General features: G+C 42.6%; 1 protein-coding gene across 2 annotated transcripts in view; it reads right to left on the bottom strand.

The window, feature by feature from the left end:
• Positions 1-6,743: 6,743 nt before the first annotated feature.
• The window catches only part of MAP2K4 (mitogen-activated protein kinase kinase 4), a 98,759-nt gene continuing 91,457 nt past the window's right edge, over positions 6,744-14,045 (bottom strand). For both annotated transcript variants that reach the window (XM_080922221.1, XM_080922220.1), the window contains 3 exons: positions 11,662-11,810; positions 10,059-10,104; positions 6,744-9,147 (listed from right to left, as the gene is read on the bottom strand). In XM_080922221.1, coding sequence (XP_080778347.1) covers positions 9,034-9,147; positions 10,059-10,104; positions 11,662-11,810 — 309 coding nt within the window. In that variant the 3' untranslated portion in view covers positions 6,744-9,033. The remainder of the gene's footprint in view (positions 9,148-10,058; positions 10,105-11,661; positions 11,811-14,045) is intronic.

The following is a 14,045-nucleotide window of genomic DNA, read 5'->3' on the forward strand; positions in this document are numbered from 1 at the left end:
CAGATATTAATAAGAAAACAGCAAGGGTTTGGCCTGGGATTGGAAGGTGGGATGCTCTAATGCTGCAGGTAGGAACGTAAATTAGCCCAGCTAACGGAAATGAGGGTAAAGCATCCACAAAGAAGTCAATGGAATATCTTTACGACCTGGCCACACCTGGGGATATGTCCAGAGGAATCCCGAGTATAACTCAGAGATCTCTCCACAGACATCCACGTTCCCTGCAGCTCTACCCACAACTGCCAAGGTGAACAGAGCAACTTAGAGAGTAGTGAATGTAACTCAAATTTGTGATGCATTTGTAGAAAACCATCCTAATGGAACCCTGGTTTGTACAGCGGATGTACTATTAACAAACAAACAAGCAAACAAAATTGGCTTAGTGGTTAAGAGCAGTTGTTCTGGTATAAGAGGGAGGAGATTCAGCTCCCAGCACCTACAGGGTATCTTTCAACTATCAGTAACTCCAACGCCCTCTTCTGACCTGCACAGGTGTCAGGCACATATCTGCTGTCCATACATACACACAGACAAAGCACCCGTGCACATACAATAAAATGAATAAATTTAGAAGTTAAAAGTATCTATTTTAAAATCTCTCTCTCTCTCTCTCTCTCTCACACACACACACATGCACACACCATCAGCTTGCTTTCTGTGTTTGCCTGTGGTGGTTGGGATGTTTGTGGTTTCCATTTCTTTTGTTCATTTGTCTGTCTTTTCTTTTCAGAACAGGGACTCACTACATAGTCCAGACAGACTTCAGACAGGTGACCCTCCTGCCTCACCTTCCTGAGTGTTGGCATTATAGGCATGTATACTACACTGAGCTGAGAGAATTGTTTGTGGTTAAATTCAGCTAAGTGACCCAGAACAAGGAACTAGCCAGTCACTGAGCCTGATGGAATCTGCTCCAGGCACATCCCACACCCTTCGCTCCTCTGTGGCCCCTCCCCCTTCTGTGGCCCCTCCCCCTTCTGTGGCCCCTCCCTCTTCTGTGGCTATTTCTTTTGCTAGGTTTTTATTTCAGTTAAATGTGATCTCTGTGCTCTGCATTTCTGCGGAGTGTAGCAAGACACGGGTCAGGTCCTCTAGTGTTGACTTTTCAGACTCCTTGGTTGTCTGAAGTTGTCAGTTGCTCTTCGTGGAAGAGAAGCTGCGGTTGGCTTTATAAATTCTGTCAGCTCAGAGCTCTGAAGGCCCTTTCGATTTGAGAAGACCTGTTGGTTTGTACGTGAGCTGTGACTCGTGGATAAAGGCGAGCTTGCCATCCTCTCTTGGGAACCAGCAGTTTATTGACCGTCGAGGGTCTTCAGGGAAAAGAAAACCTAGGACTTAGTCTCAGACACTGTTTTCTGGGATTCATGGCAGCTCTCCATGCTCAAAGAGTATAGAGATGAGGGAATTCTACAGGATTCCTCCAGGCCTCAGGCTATCCACAGGCTCTCCCTAGTCTAGCTGCCTTTCTCTCTGGGTATCCCCACCCATACCAGCTGTCCACAGATGTTCCCTCAGACTGGATGGCATGTGTGCATCCCGCTTTTCCTACCTGCAGGCTTGCATGTGGCCCTATGGGTCCCACATCACCAACAACCCCCTCCCCCACCCGTGATTCACTCCTTTCAATATCTATTCCCACTGCAACCTACTACATTCTCTCAATGTGTCTCGTTTCAAAATAAATGCGCGGACCACTCACTGTCACAGCCTAGCCTATGACTTGGTTAATTTTCCATAGTTGAACAATTTAGTAATCTACGGGGGGGAGGGAGAGGGGTGCTGGAGGTCCCTGGCTGGCTGCTGCTTCTCTACTTTAAAACCTCATCCATATGAGAACTGCCAAGATTGTCCTTACACTGCCCTGTCAGCTCTTCTCTGGCATCTTTATTTTCTTAAACTTACATCGTGGTAAATTTACACGGTACGGGGTTTGTAATTGTAATTATCTTTGAGGCATATTGTTATGAAATATAATGTGGAGAGAGGGTGTCTTTGTCAGCTCCAAGCCAAGGTGTACCTCTGAGAGATTATGACATGCAACAAATCTGTTGTAAAAGAGGTTTATTGGGGGAGGGGAGAGAAGTGAGGACCTGGGAAAGGAATGGAGGCGGACAAGTAGACATGTGGACAGGCAGACAGTAAGGGAGCAGAGCCATGAGGCCAGAGAAATGGGGCAGAGAGGGAGAGAGGGGAAAGGCTGACACAGGGACCCATGAGAGGGACCACAGAGAACAAAGTGGGGTGGTTGGGGATCTTCTCTAGCTGCAGCACACTTGGAGCACCTGGCAGCAGCCACGGGTAAAGAAGGAAGCAACTGCTAGGTCCCTAAGAGAGGGCCGGTGGGAATGCCTTATACTAACACACACAGTTCAGCAATATCAAATATTTCTCACAATACTTATCTGTCTCCAGAACCCTGATCTCAATGGAGAGAAAACACATCTCAAATGTCCCCATTTCCAGCCCTGAGCAGCCACCATCTGCTTCTGTCTCCCCAAGTTTGACCACATAGGACTAGGAAGTACTGGAGCTCTTTTGCTGTGATAAGTCACTATCCTAATTGATTTGCATCTTCTGAATAATGTGTTTCTAAAATGTTTTCCCTTTGAATCAAGTTGGTTATCTTATTGCTGTTCAGTTTTAATTTTAAATTTTATTTTTAATTTTTTAATTGTTTTGAAAAATATTTAAATGTTGTCTGTGTGTGTGCACGTGCACATGTGCACACACACTTTACATCAGCTGGAGTTGGAGTTACAGGTTTGTACATCTCCTATTGTGGGCATTAGGAACAGACCTTGGATCTTCTATAATATCAACACAGGCTTGGTGGCCAAGTGACATTACTTCTCAACCCATCTCACAGACGCATAACCTATTTATGTACTCCACCAACTTTATAAAATGTACTGGGATCTTTTGGAGGTTTGTATATATGATCATATCATCTATAAGGATATACTACTTATTTTCAACATAGTTGTCCTTTCTTCCCCTAATTATTGTCTGTGAATTCTGGTATCATCTTATATTAAGAGGAAGCATTTCTAGTTTTTTCTTGGAGAGTAGTGCTAGGCTTTTGTTTGAGACAGGGTCACATGTAACCTAGTCTGGTCTCCATCTCCCTATGTTGCTAAGAATGATGCTGAAGTGTGGCCTTCCTGTTTCTGCCTGGAATGCTGGGGTTATAGGCACATGTGACTGCATTGCCCTTTCAGTATGGGCTTTTCTGTGTGGTTTTCATTATGTTGGATGTTCTCTTCTAAGAAGTTGGGAGTCTCCTGACCTTTGCATCTCTGGAAAAACCACTTCAGTGGAAGGAACATGCTTGCAATCAAAGCAGTTAAGTATAGGGACATCTCAGTGACCTAAGGCATCAACCCTGAAAAAAGGATGTCCTGTGGGTAATTTGTGGTCAGGTATTTCTTGTAGGAGAGACAGAAAGGGCCAGCTGGGATCAGCATAGGAGGCAAGCACAGAAAAGGCCAATTTTCCTTGAAGTGGCCTGTCAGGAAAATTCCAACTCATGTGTGCATGATGTACATCTAAAGTAAATTTACAATAAGGGTCAGAATCTGCTCCATTCCATGATGAGCTCTTCCCATCACCTGGAATCATAGCACTGGGCTCTTGAGCTAGGCACTGTCCATCTGCATGTTCCCTTCCTGTGGAGCATGTTCCAGAACATTCCATGCTTTACTCTTTCTTACTTTTAGTAAAGCTATATTTTCACTGTGTCTTTTTCACAACTTTCTCCAAGACACTAAAAGCCTGGACATCCCCTCACAGATGAGACTCCTCCAGTATCTCAAGAGTGAAGAATCTGCTTCCTGTGCCTCTCTCCATAGTCAGAAGCAACCAATGGCTGACAGCACAACTCCAGAGGCACATTCTGCTCACAGACTCCAAATCATGCTTCTAATCAATGTGCTACAGGTAACCACAGCCAGAGAAGAGAGGCAGTCTAAGTTAAATTGATAACTAAAGGATAAGAAAATAAAATGTTATTTGTAGGTGATTTGGCCACTAAGATGAAAACTAAAAACTATGAGCCTATTATTAAGAGGTAAAAGAGGATGTGAAGGAGGGCACAGTGACAAAATTAACATCAAAATTCAGCCTCTCTGCATAAAGTGCCCAGGAATAGAAGTGCCTGACAGTAATCATATTCTCTGCTGAATCTCCACAGAAAAACAGTACAGATTTCAGAAAACAGAGATTTAACACTGAAGAATGCAGATGGAAAGGAAGTAAATTTCATGAAAATAACCCAGTTCATTACTAAAAAAGAATAGGCAAATATTCATTATTTCCAGCATTAGGAAGTGCATCTGTGTGGGAGAATGGTGTTGCCTGTATGACTGTGTGTGATTCTGCGTGTTTCCCAGTAGAAAGGAAAACAGATATATATCCAAGTAACCAGAATTTAGTGTAAACCTGAAATGGATCACATTTAGTGTGCATACACTAAACCCCAGAGTAGCCACAGGAAAAAAAACTAAATATATATTGTGAGAAATCAGTAGAGAAATTTAAATGCTACATTAGAATAAATTTGCATAAAGTAAATCGGGAATGTGGGAAGAAAAAACTGCATTTGTAGATAACATTATTTGTTCATAGCCTGAAAGAATCTACTTAAAAACTATTAGAATAAATGAATTCATGAGGATACAAAAATGTATGAGAAAAGTGAGTTGTCATTTGACTTAACAATCAGTATTTGAAATTTAGGCCAAGAAGACTTAGTCCTGCTCATAAAAGAATCAAAAACATATGCAGAAGTAAATGTAACAAGTTGAAAAGTACCAAACACTGTTCAGAATGAAAGATTTAAAGACACTGGAAGGAAAACCCTCCAATCGATGGAAGGTGAAGACTTTCGAGGTAAACTGATCTCCACACATTCCCTGTCAGCACACTTGTCTGCAGAAACAGAAACGCTGATGCTAACATCTGTAGAGTTGAGGTACAAAGCACCCTGAGAAGGAAAACAGCAAAATAAAGTCAAAGCAATGGCAGTCAAGACAGACAGTGGGTCCATATGTCAGTCCAAATGCCTGTGACTAGGGCGTCATCAGTAAAAGCACCAAGAGTTCTCGATGAGGAAAGGACCTCAGCAGAGGGGCCAGGACAGTGGGATGTCACAGACAAAATGATACAGTGTCTCTTCATTCACCATCTAAGAAAAGTGGAAAGTGGGCCAGGATGTAAAGATATGAGCTATAGCAATCAAACTCATTAAGTGGGAATACTCAGTGGTACCGAGTTTTGTAAAAGTCTGACAACTACTCAGTCAGAAAGCCGAGGACCCAGCACCTTCAGTAGGCCCAAGATTAAAATGTGTGCACACACAGAAATATGCAAGTGAACAGTTGCAAAAGGTGGAATACAAACATCCAAAAAATTAGCAGGTAAACAGGATGTGGCATTCTTATATAATGGCCAAAAACAAGTTCCTGGAAAGGCTCATCTCTAATTTTCTCCTAAGGAGAGCAAGTCTTACTTAATAGACCAGGCTGGCCTTGAACTCAAGACCCTCCTGCTTCAGCATCCCCAGTGATTGCATTTTTTCAGCTATGTTAAAATGTATTTGTTATCTTGTGTGCAGATGTACACGCACGTGGAGGCTGCCAAGGTTGACATAGGGTGTCTTCCTCAACTGCTCTTTACATTCGTTCATCCATTTATAGGTTTCTTACTAAACTCACAGCTTACTTATCATCTATCCATCTATCTATCATCTATCTATAGGTTATACTAAATATGTAGCTCACTGACCTACCTAGACCAGCAAGAACCCCATCTCCTCCCCTTCAGCATCCCAAGAGCAGGTGTGTGCTGCTGCACCCGAGGTGGTGGTAGTAGTAGTAGCTGTTGTTGTCATTGACTTTCCTTAAATATGGGCGCTAGAGAGTCAAACTCAGGTCCTCACAATTGATAAGCAAGGGTTGCAATGACTGAGCCATCTTAAACTGTTAACGAAATGGTCACGTTAATCGTAATGTAAACTGCTGGTCTGCCTGTAAATGTACCACATACATACGAACAACTGTGGGGCAGTACCTGTGCTTTTCTAGTCCTCATAAACAGATGTAACGTCAACACAACTCTAAGGTAGACAGGGAGGAGTGAACACTGGAGGACACAGGACATGGTGCTGAACCACTATTATATGACCAAGTCAGCATTGATGCCCATGGGAACAGAGCGGGAGAATTTAGACTAGCGTGCTTCCCACCATTTCCAGGCTCCTGAGGCTCTTTTGTTCACCTCCATTAGTGTACCACCACTACTAAACCCGCCAAAGCTTCCCAGGCAGGACCCCTATAGCTCTTTTTAACGACAGTCTCCTCCGTACCCTGCTCTCCTTTCAGATAGCAGTAAATGACAACTGACCTCTCACCTTTGAGTCTGAGCATCAGGAGCCTGGCTGGCAACACCAGGGCCTAAGGTCACTGTGCGCTGATCCAGGCAGAACTGCACCTCCTTCCTGCAGCGTCCTACAGCCAAGGCCTGGCCATACACCCAAGAGTGAGCTTGGAAAGACTGCACCACAGCTGCTAAGAGGGAAAGTAAGCTGTCCTACACTGTTACATTCACGGTCGGAGAACAAGCAGAGAAAGGGGGATAAAGAAAAGAATCAGAAACTTCTGGAAGGAGATAACTCTCCTCCATCTGAAATGCACAGATGATTTCAGGATATGACTGCAGAAAATCAAATTACAAGACCATCATCACAACCTAGATTTATTACAACTGACCTGCAGGCAAAGGGTAGACTATTCCATAAACATGTGGACTTCATGGCTATGTCTTAAATAGAGGAAGGATTCAAACAAGAATACAGAATAAAATATTCCAAAGCTCCAAGAAGCAGTTATGTTACTGAGCTACATTTTTACAGACAAATAAGGCAATATCCCTGCACATCAGCTTTTTGATAATTTTTATATACTTTCATATGGTACAAGAGAAAAATAACCAGAGCTCACAATGTACAGTTCTTACACTATTTTCACAGTTTGTGAACACTATACACCCTTTTGTTTTAATAAAGATACATTGTAATAAATTCCTTGCCCTTAAGTTTATAGTTTATAATAATCTATGATTAATACACTAAAATTGCCTTTTTATGTGGTCACCCACACAGCAGAAAGTGAGATAGCTCCTGGACAGTCAGAATTACTTTGATCTCCATTTGCATAATGGCGGAGTGAGGCTATACTGAGCCAGACAGGAAGCTGACAGCAGAGAAACAAATTCCTCTGGAGTCCTGGGAGCAATGGAGGACAATGGCTTGGTGCAGCATAAGGAAGACATCCCATAAAGACATGTCTCCTGGTGGAACACAGAGAATCTTGGGGTTAGGGGGCCAGGGGTGGAAATGAGGCAAGTGTACCAAGAGATAAATCATTTTTTAAATTCTCCTGTGAGAAGGGATAACTTCGAACAGCACCATTCTCCTTTGTTTGATAGTGCTTTGAGTGCCACTCTAGAGACACAGCAGTGCCCACCAGGAATAGATCCTGCATGGCAGACCAACTACCAGTGCTGCCTAAATGCTGTGCAGAGCCTCATTCTCAGTGCCTGGCTAATGGGCTGAAGACAAGCAGCACATGAGATGAAGTGGCTTTGTTTTTATTTTGTCTTTTTGGGAGCAGAGGTGGGTAGAATTCCACTTCCAAGAGATAGTGAACTGGTAGAGGCCCCAGCAGGTGACAGCCATGCGTCTCTGAAAGGCTGCCATTTCTGACCTTTACTCTGCTCAAATGTGCCTCTCCACAGACTGCCTCTCTCAGCTACAACATCAACTGGGCCCAGCTGACTCAGCTTTCTGAACACCAGAGCACAGGAGAGATCCAGGGTTACACACTGTGGTCAGTAGCATCCCTGGTAATGTTGGGTTCACCATGTGGAAAACAAGGTGGAATATTGGACTGAGCAAAAGCCACATGGTGACAATAAATTGTGGGGAAAGGTAAGACTTAGAAACCGAGGACCTGGCCCATGATGGCAAGAAGCAAAGAGTTGTGATTTGGTGTTTTGCTGCCTGCAGGAAATCTTCATCAAGGCACATTGCTACTAGCTAATTCTCCCTGTTAGTGAGTTATGATGGCTCAAGCCCCAGGCTTGGGGACAAAGGGGAATCTACAGCTGCTACAAGCTATTCTGGACAAAATACCAGAATCAAAAACATCTGTAAACTTTGCCCTCAGTACTGTTTCCTTCTTTCAGTCCTGGCAGTTGGTGGCAGGTAGAGCATCAAGTTGGCAGCACCCTTCTGTGACAGGTGGCAGACTCCTGTGTCTTCCCAGTGAAGAACAGGGCTGGAAAAGGACAAAGAACACATCCTGTCCTGTCTCAGTATTGTAATGTTCACCTCTCTGAAAGTAACATGGTTTTTGGTAAAGATAGGTTAACTAATTTAACACGATATTTTGAACATGGAATTTGGCTGAGCACATCAATCCCCAAACATTGACTGTGACTGTAAAGCAACAGAATATCAGATCAGTAAATCTATTGCACTTGGTGAAAAAGGAAGTCCTTCCTTTGTCTCCCAGCTGCAGAAGGCAATGTGTCTCACTGGCTGTGCAAGCTCTTCTCACTCAAGCCCAGGTCTCTATGTTCACACATAGTACATCCATGACCGTGTCCTTCCAGCCTTTGGAAGCTCACAAAACACCATTCCAGTAGCTGCGTCTCCAGGTTTTGAGTCTAGAAATGAATTTAAGGTGGGATCTAATCACAGTCAACAACTTGATCGTACTGACTTCCACACGTCATGAATATGTTCATCACAAAAGAGCAGGATGAGGTCTCTGACCAGCACTAACACCGTGATCAGTCAGGTATAACAGGGATGCACATTCTAGGTGATAGAAGTACACAGGCATGATGGGAACCAACACCAGTCTTATTGCACATGGTGTCTGGGCGAGCAATAAAACACTGTGGTACAGGATGAAAACTCTTTATGTCTTGCTTCCCCTCAGCCCTTTTTTCTCGTCTGATGTAGCAGCAGTATCAGTCGACGTACATGGGAGAGCTGGGAGTAGCTGGCATCTGATCCAGGATTTTACAAACATAGCCTGCGACCTCTACAGTACGTTCTTCATACATCAAAATAAAGGGATGTTTCTGCAAGAAAATTGAACAGGAAAAAGTATCAAGCAACTGTATCAGAGCCATAACTTAACCCTCTCACTTCCTATACAACACAGCACTGTCAGCTTCAGTTGCCATAGGAAAGGCTTTCATCACATCAACAGTTTAGTAGATAGATGTGGATGCCTGAGATATGAGATACTGGGTTACCATCTGTAGGTTCCACCCTGGCAGTGAGGTCTGAGAACTGTGTACAGGGAGTATTTGCTGAGGAAGAAAACAGAGTTGTTTGTTCTTCACCATACCACCTGAGAGCCAAGAACTACAGGAATATCAGTTCAGCGTTCAGCCCACTAGTAGCTCAAGGATCTTCCATAGGGGTTTTCAGTTTCAAACCTTCTAATTTCTACTTTAAAAAAAAAAAAAAAAAAAAAAAAAAAAAAAAAAAAGGCCAAGAAAGACCTTCCCTGTGCTCTCTAGACCCACAGACTGTGTCACCAAGCCCTCTTATTGTTCTCTATTGCTTCAACAGCAATTCTTCCCACAACTTCTCTGGTTATATTACCTGCTCACAAGTTTGGCTTAACAGCCTTAGAAAGCCCTAAATGTGATAGGCAACACAATCTTTTCTGCAAATGTCTCCACATCATTGGACCAGACAGTACTTTCTCTCCTCTGTTCAAAGGAAAGCCTCACAAAGAAGACTGATTATCATAAGCTGAATAAGAATGTCCCAGTGATGTGCATTACCAGAAGAGCAAGCACACTGAATAAAAACCTCACTAACTTTGTCCTACAGTGTTACACACACTTAGACTTCGCAATGGAGTGTTTTAGGAGAATTTTCTACCATGGTAAGACCAAATTCTTTTTATGAGAAATGAGGTAGGAAATTGAAGGGTAAACTGTAACCACCAATTTCTGGTTACAGAGTCCAGACTCACCAGAAGCTCTTTATACTTTGGCCTTTTGGATTCGTCCTTCGTAAGGCTGAAATAACAACAAAGTAACAGTGTTAAGATAAAGTCATAGTGACCCAATTATTTTACTTTTTATAAATGAAAGGCAGACCAGGTCAAGGTCATCTGTGGCTATATAAAAACTTCACGGCTAGCCAGGGTTACATAAGGCTTTAAACAAAACCCTTGTGAGAACAGTACAGATATCCTTCAGCTGCAAACATAATGCTTCAGAAAATTCTGACATGCTGAGAAATAAAAAAAAAAAAAAAAAAAAGATGGAACACTTATATTCACCACTGCTACCTGCTGTGACACAAAGAGAGAAAATGTAGCACAACTATATACACACATGTAAAAGAAAACCACAGAGGAGGTACAGGGATCCAAACAGCAGAGCTGGGGAAATGGGTCAGTGGGGAAAAGCATCCCTAGAACCCAGGGAAAATCTGGATGTAGTAGCTCTCACGTGTAGTAAGCCCTATAATCCCAAGAGATGGGAGACAGAGGCAGGAAAATCACTCAGAGTTTACAGACAGTGACATAAACAAAAGGCCCAGCTCACAAATCAAGGTAAAAGGTGAGAAGGAACCCCCAAAGCTCCTCTCTGACCTCCTCATAGGTGCTGTGGCACTTGTTTTGTTGCACACAACACATATAAATAAGCACTTTAAGATAAAGAGTCTGTGATGTACATTAGATTCTTTTTAGCAAGAATTTTATTAAAATAGATATGCAGAATTGGCAAGTTTATGTAATTATACAACTGCATTTGATATGTGCAAGGTGTAAACAACAAACTTTTCAGTGAGGAAAGGAAGCATTCTGTCCCTTTCTGAAAGATCACAACAGGCAGAATTTGGTCAGAGAAGAAGAAAGAGACCTGAAAACTCCAGTCAACAAATGCCACAAAAGTGCTGGCATTACAAACAGCCCATCTGGTCCACCTGGCTTTTAATGGTTTCTGAGGAATAGATGGTGTTTCAGGCTCCATATCTGCACAGCAAGTACTTCACTCACTGAGCCATCTCCCCGGCCCTACACACATCTATTCTTAGGTGCCATGTGCATATCAAAAGAACTGATGAAGCAGACAACAGTATGGAGTCTAAGCCTTCTTTAGAAAAAGATTACAGAGAACAAATATATTAATTTTAGCCTATGAATTTAAGCTTTGGACTTGACATTACTACACACATCTATACCCAATATGCTCTAGGTTTTATCAGGCCAGAGATCCATGACTTATATCTGGTCTGGTGAGTTACTGAGTACTAAAAACATCCAGGTGATCCTGAAACAACCTTATCACGAGAAGATAAGGCTTACCCTAGACATTTAACCTAGCAGCTTGTACCAGGGACTAGACATTTAACCTAGCAGCTTGTCAGCAATACCTGTAGTAGACTAAGAGGATGCTGCCTCTCCAGGCTGGCTAGAACTTCTACAAAGCAGTGACCCATAGTCCTAGCTAGGGGTACTGTAACAAAAGGCCCCCCTCCTTCTGTAGAGGGTATATGTGGCTGAGATTAAGTTGCTTAACTGCTCCCCCAATTTGTGTTAGAATCTTGGTCAAAACAATACTTACCACAAGTTGACAAAGTTGATGAAACTGGGGGAGAACTCCCTTTCTTCGGAATTACTCAGCTGGGGAGGGTCTCCTTTCACCACCTGTGTTAGCTGATCAAATACACTATTCCACTTTGGATAAGGAAATCGGCCTGTGGCCAACTCATACTGCAGAGAACAGAAACAGAAGCAGAGAAAAAAAAAAAAAAAAAAAAACCACCAGGCATGATTTACTACTCCTTATTGGAAGAGTGATGTCAGTCCAAAGACCCAGCAACCCTCTTTTAAGGCCATCCCTCAAACTCTGTCAGGTTAGGGAGGAGTCTTTAGATCATGAAGCTAAGTGAAAGACATACTGTAAAGAAATGTGCCTCACCCAAACTCAAGGCCTTAGACTACAGGTAACAGCAAAGTTCTGGGTCTGGGTTCAACTACACTTCTATACGGCAGGCTCAACCCTTTGTATTAAAGGCTCTGGGAGGTTTAGTCTACAACTTCCACAGAAAAGTCTCTGCATGGAGTTCTCAGTCCAAAACAGAGGCCAGATTTCTTTCTAAGGTAAAAAGAACATTTAACAAATGAAAAGCCAGTCTAAATTTAAAGGAAAGAGTATGCAAATCCTGTGGTTACTTCAACCTCAGTCAGGCCTTACAATTACAGGAGAAACCAAGTAAGGTGTACAGACCCAGTAAAGAATTCACAGCAGTACCATTAAAGCATACAGTGCACATCTAAACAGCATTATGGCCTCAAAATACTTGCTAAAAACTGCTAAGTCTAACATTTCCCTAGCTTTGTTCTGAAATTCAGTAACAACCAAGGAACTTGCAGTTTTCCTGAGACACGGAGTCACAGGCCCATTGTGTGTGCTTTGACAGAATACTGATGATGAGGATGATACTCCAAAATGGTACAGAAAAATGGTTCATTAAGGATGAACATTCTTAGAAAAGCAGCTCCACTCCTTCCTTAGAACTGCTGTCTCTCCACTTAGACAGGCATGCACATGCAGGCATGCACATACAAACAGAGGGAAGAGGAGCATAGCTCTGGCTTAGGTTTCTTCTCAGTAAAACTGAAAAAGCCTTGAAAGGGTAACCTTTACCCACTAGGCTTACTCTGGAGGACAGGTTGGAATAACAAGGAAAGCCTGCATTACATGGCGAAAAGCTTCTTTAAGATTATCCTATGAAAGTCAGCAACCAAGCAGTCCTAAATATTGAAGTACTTGGCTACCACAGCTTTAAAAAACTTGCATAAAATGTTTCTATATTAAAACCTTTCACAGGTTTGGGGGTGTGATGTGGTGATAGAACTCTTGTCTACTATGCCTACGGCCTTGATACAACTGCCTTCCTTCCTCCCTTACAATATAAAACAAAACCAACCCAACCCAACTTATTGAACAAAACTTCTCATTAGTAAGCACAAACTTTCTCTAAGTGTGTGAATACAGGTGTACATGGGTTTGTTTGCATGTCTGTGTGTATGTGAACATGTAGGTACACATGAGTCTACTTTTGTGTACATGGAACAACATGGACATGCTGTGTGTGTAAGTGTGCACATAGGAAGCTATAAGACAATTATGAATATTGTTCCTCAGGCATTGCCACCTCGGTTTTTGTTTTGTTTTGGTTGGTTGGTTGGTTGGTTTTGAGACAGTATCTCTTGAAAACCAAGAAGTCACCAAGGAGGCTATAAGCTGCAGCTAGGAAACCCCACTAGCATTATGCCTGGTGTTTTCTGTATAAGCAGAACAACAGGGAAGTAGTAGTCAGGGATCTCTGTATGCTTTCCATGCACCATCAATAGGTCTTCCCACATAGTCTGTGAACTGGGCACAAGGAGAGAAAGGAGACAGCTACAGCCTGCAGAAGCAAATTGTTAGCCTCGCCATAAGAGAATCAACCCATTAATCTGTCAACCATTTTCACCAAAACTAACAGACATGTGATTCTCATTACAGAAGAAAGTCCACTTTAAAAAGTTGATTTTGGTAAGCTATAAAAAGCTCATTGCTCTTAATATAAACTAAAGAACCCTGGCCCAAGTTGAAAATGGGAAGAAAATGTAAGAAAAGAAATTTTACAGTCTATATCGAAGAATTCGTGTATGACAGAAACTTCAGAGAATACAGAAGAAGCTATGGAAGCTATCCAAAACAAGAAACGAACAAGAAACAATCTTAGCAAGGTCTGAGAAAATGCAGGTAGGAGAGGAGAAAAAAGACTGCATAAATAGGTCCTGTGTCCCACACAATTCTTATGGCCTCCAGAGGCATGGCTTATGGAAATGACTAGGTAACCAGAGTGCCTCACAAACAGAATCAGTAAACTTACAAGACACCTCTGACAGCCATGTCCCTCACCCTCTTTGCCATTTGAAAACAACAAAGACAGC

This window comes from Micromys minutus (genome assembly GCF_963924665.1).
Source record: "Micromys minutus genome assembly, chromosome: 10".
NCBI lineage: Eukaryota > Metazoa > Chordata > Mammalia > Rodentia > Muridae > Micromys > Micromys minutus.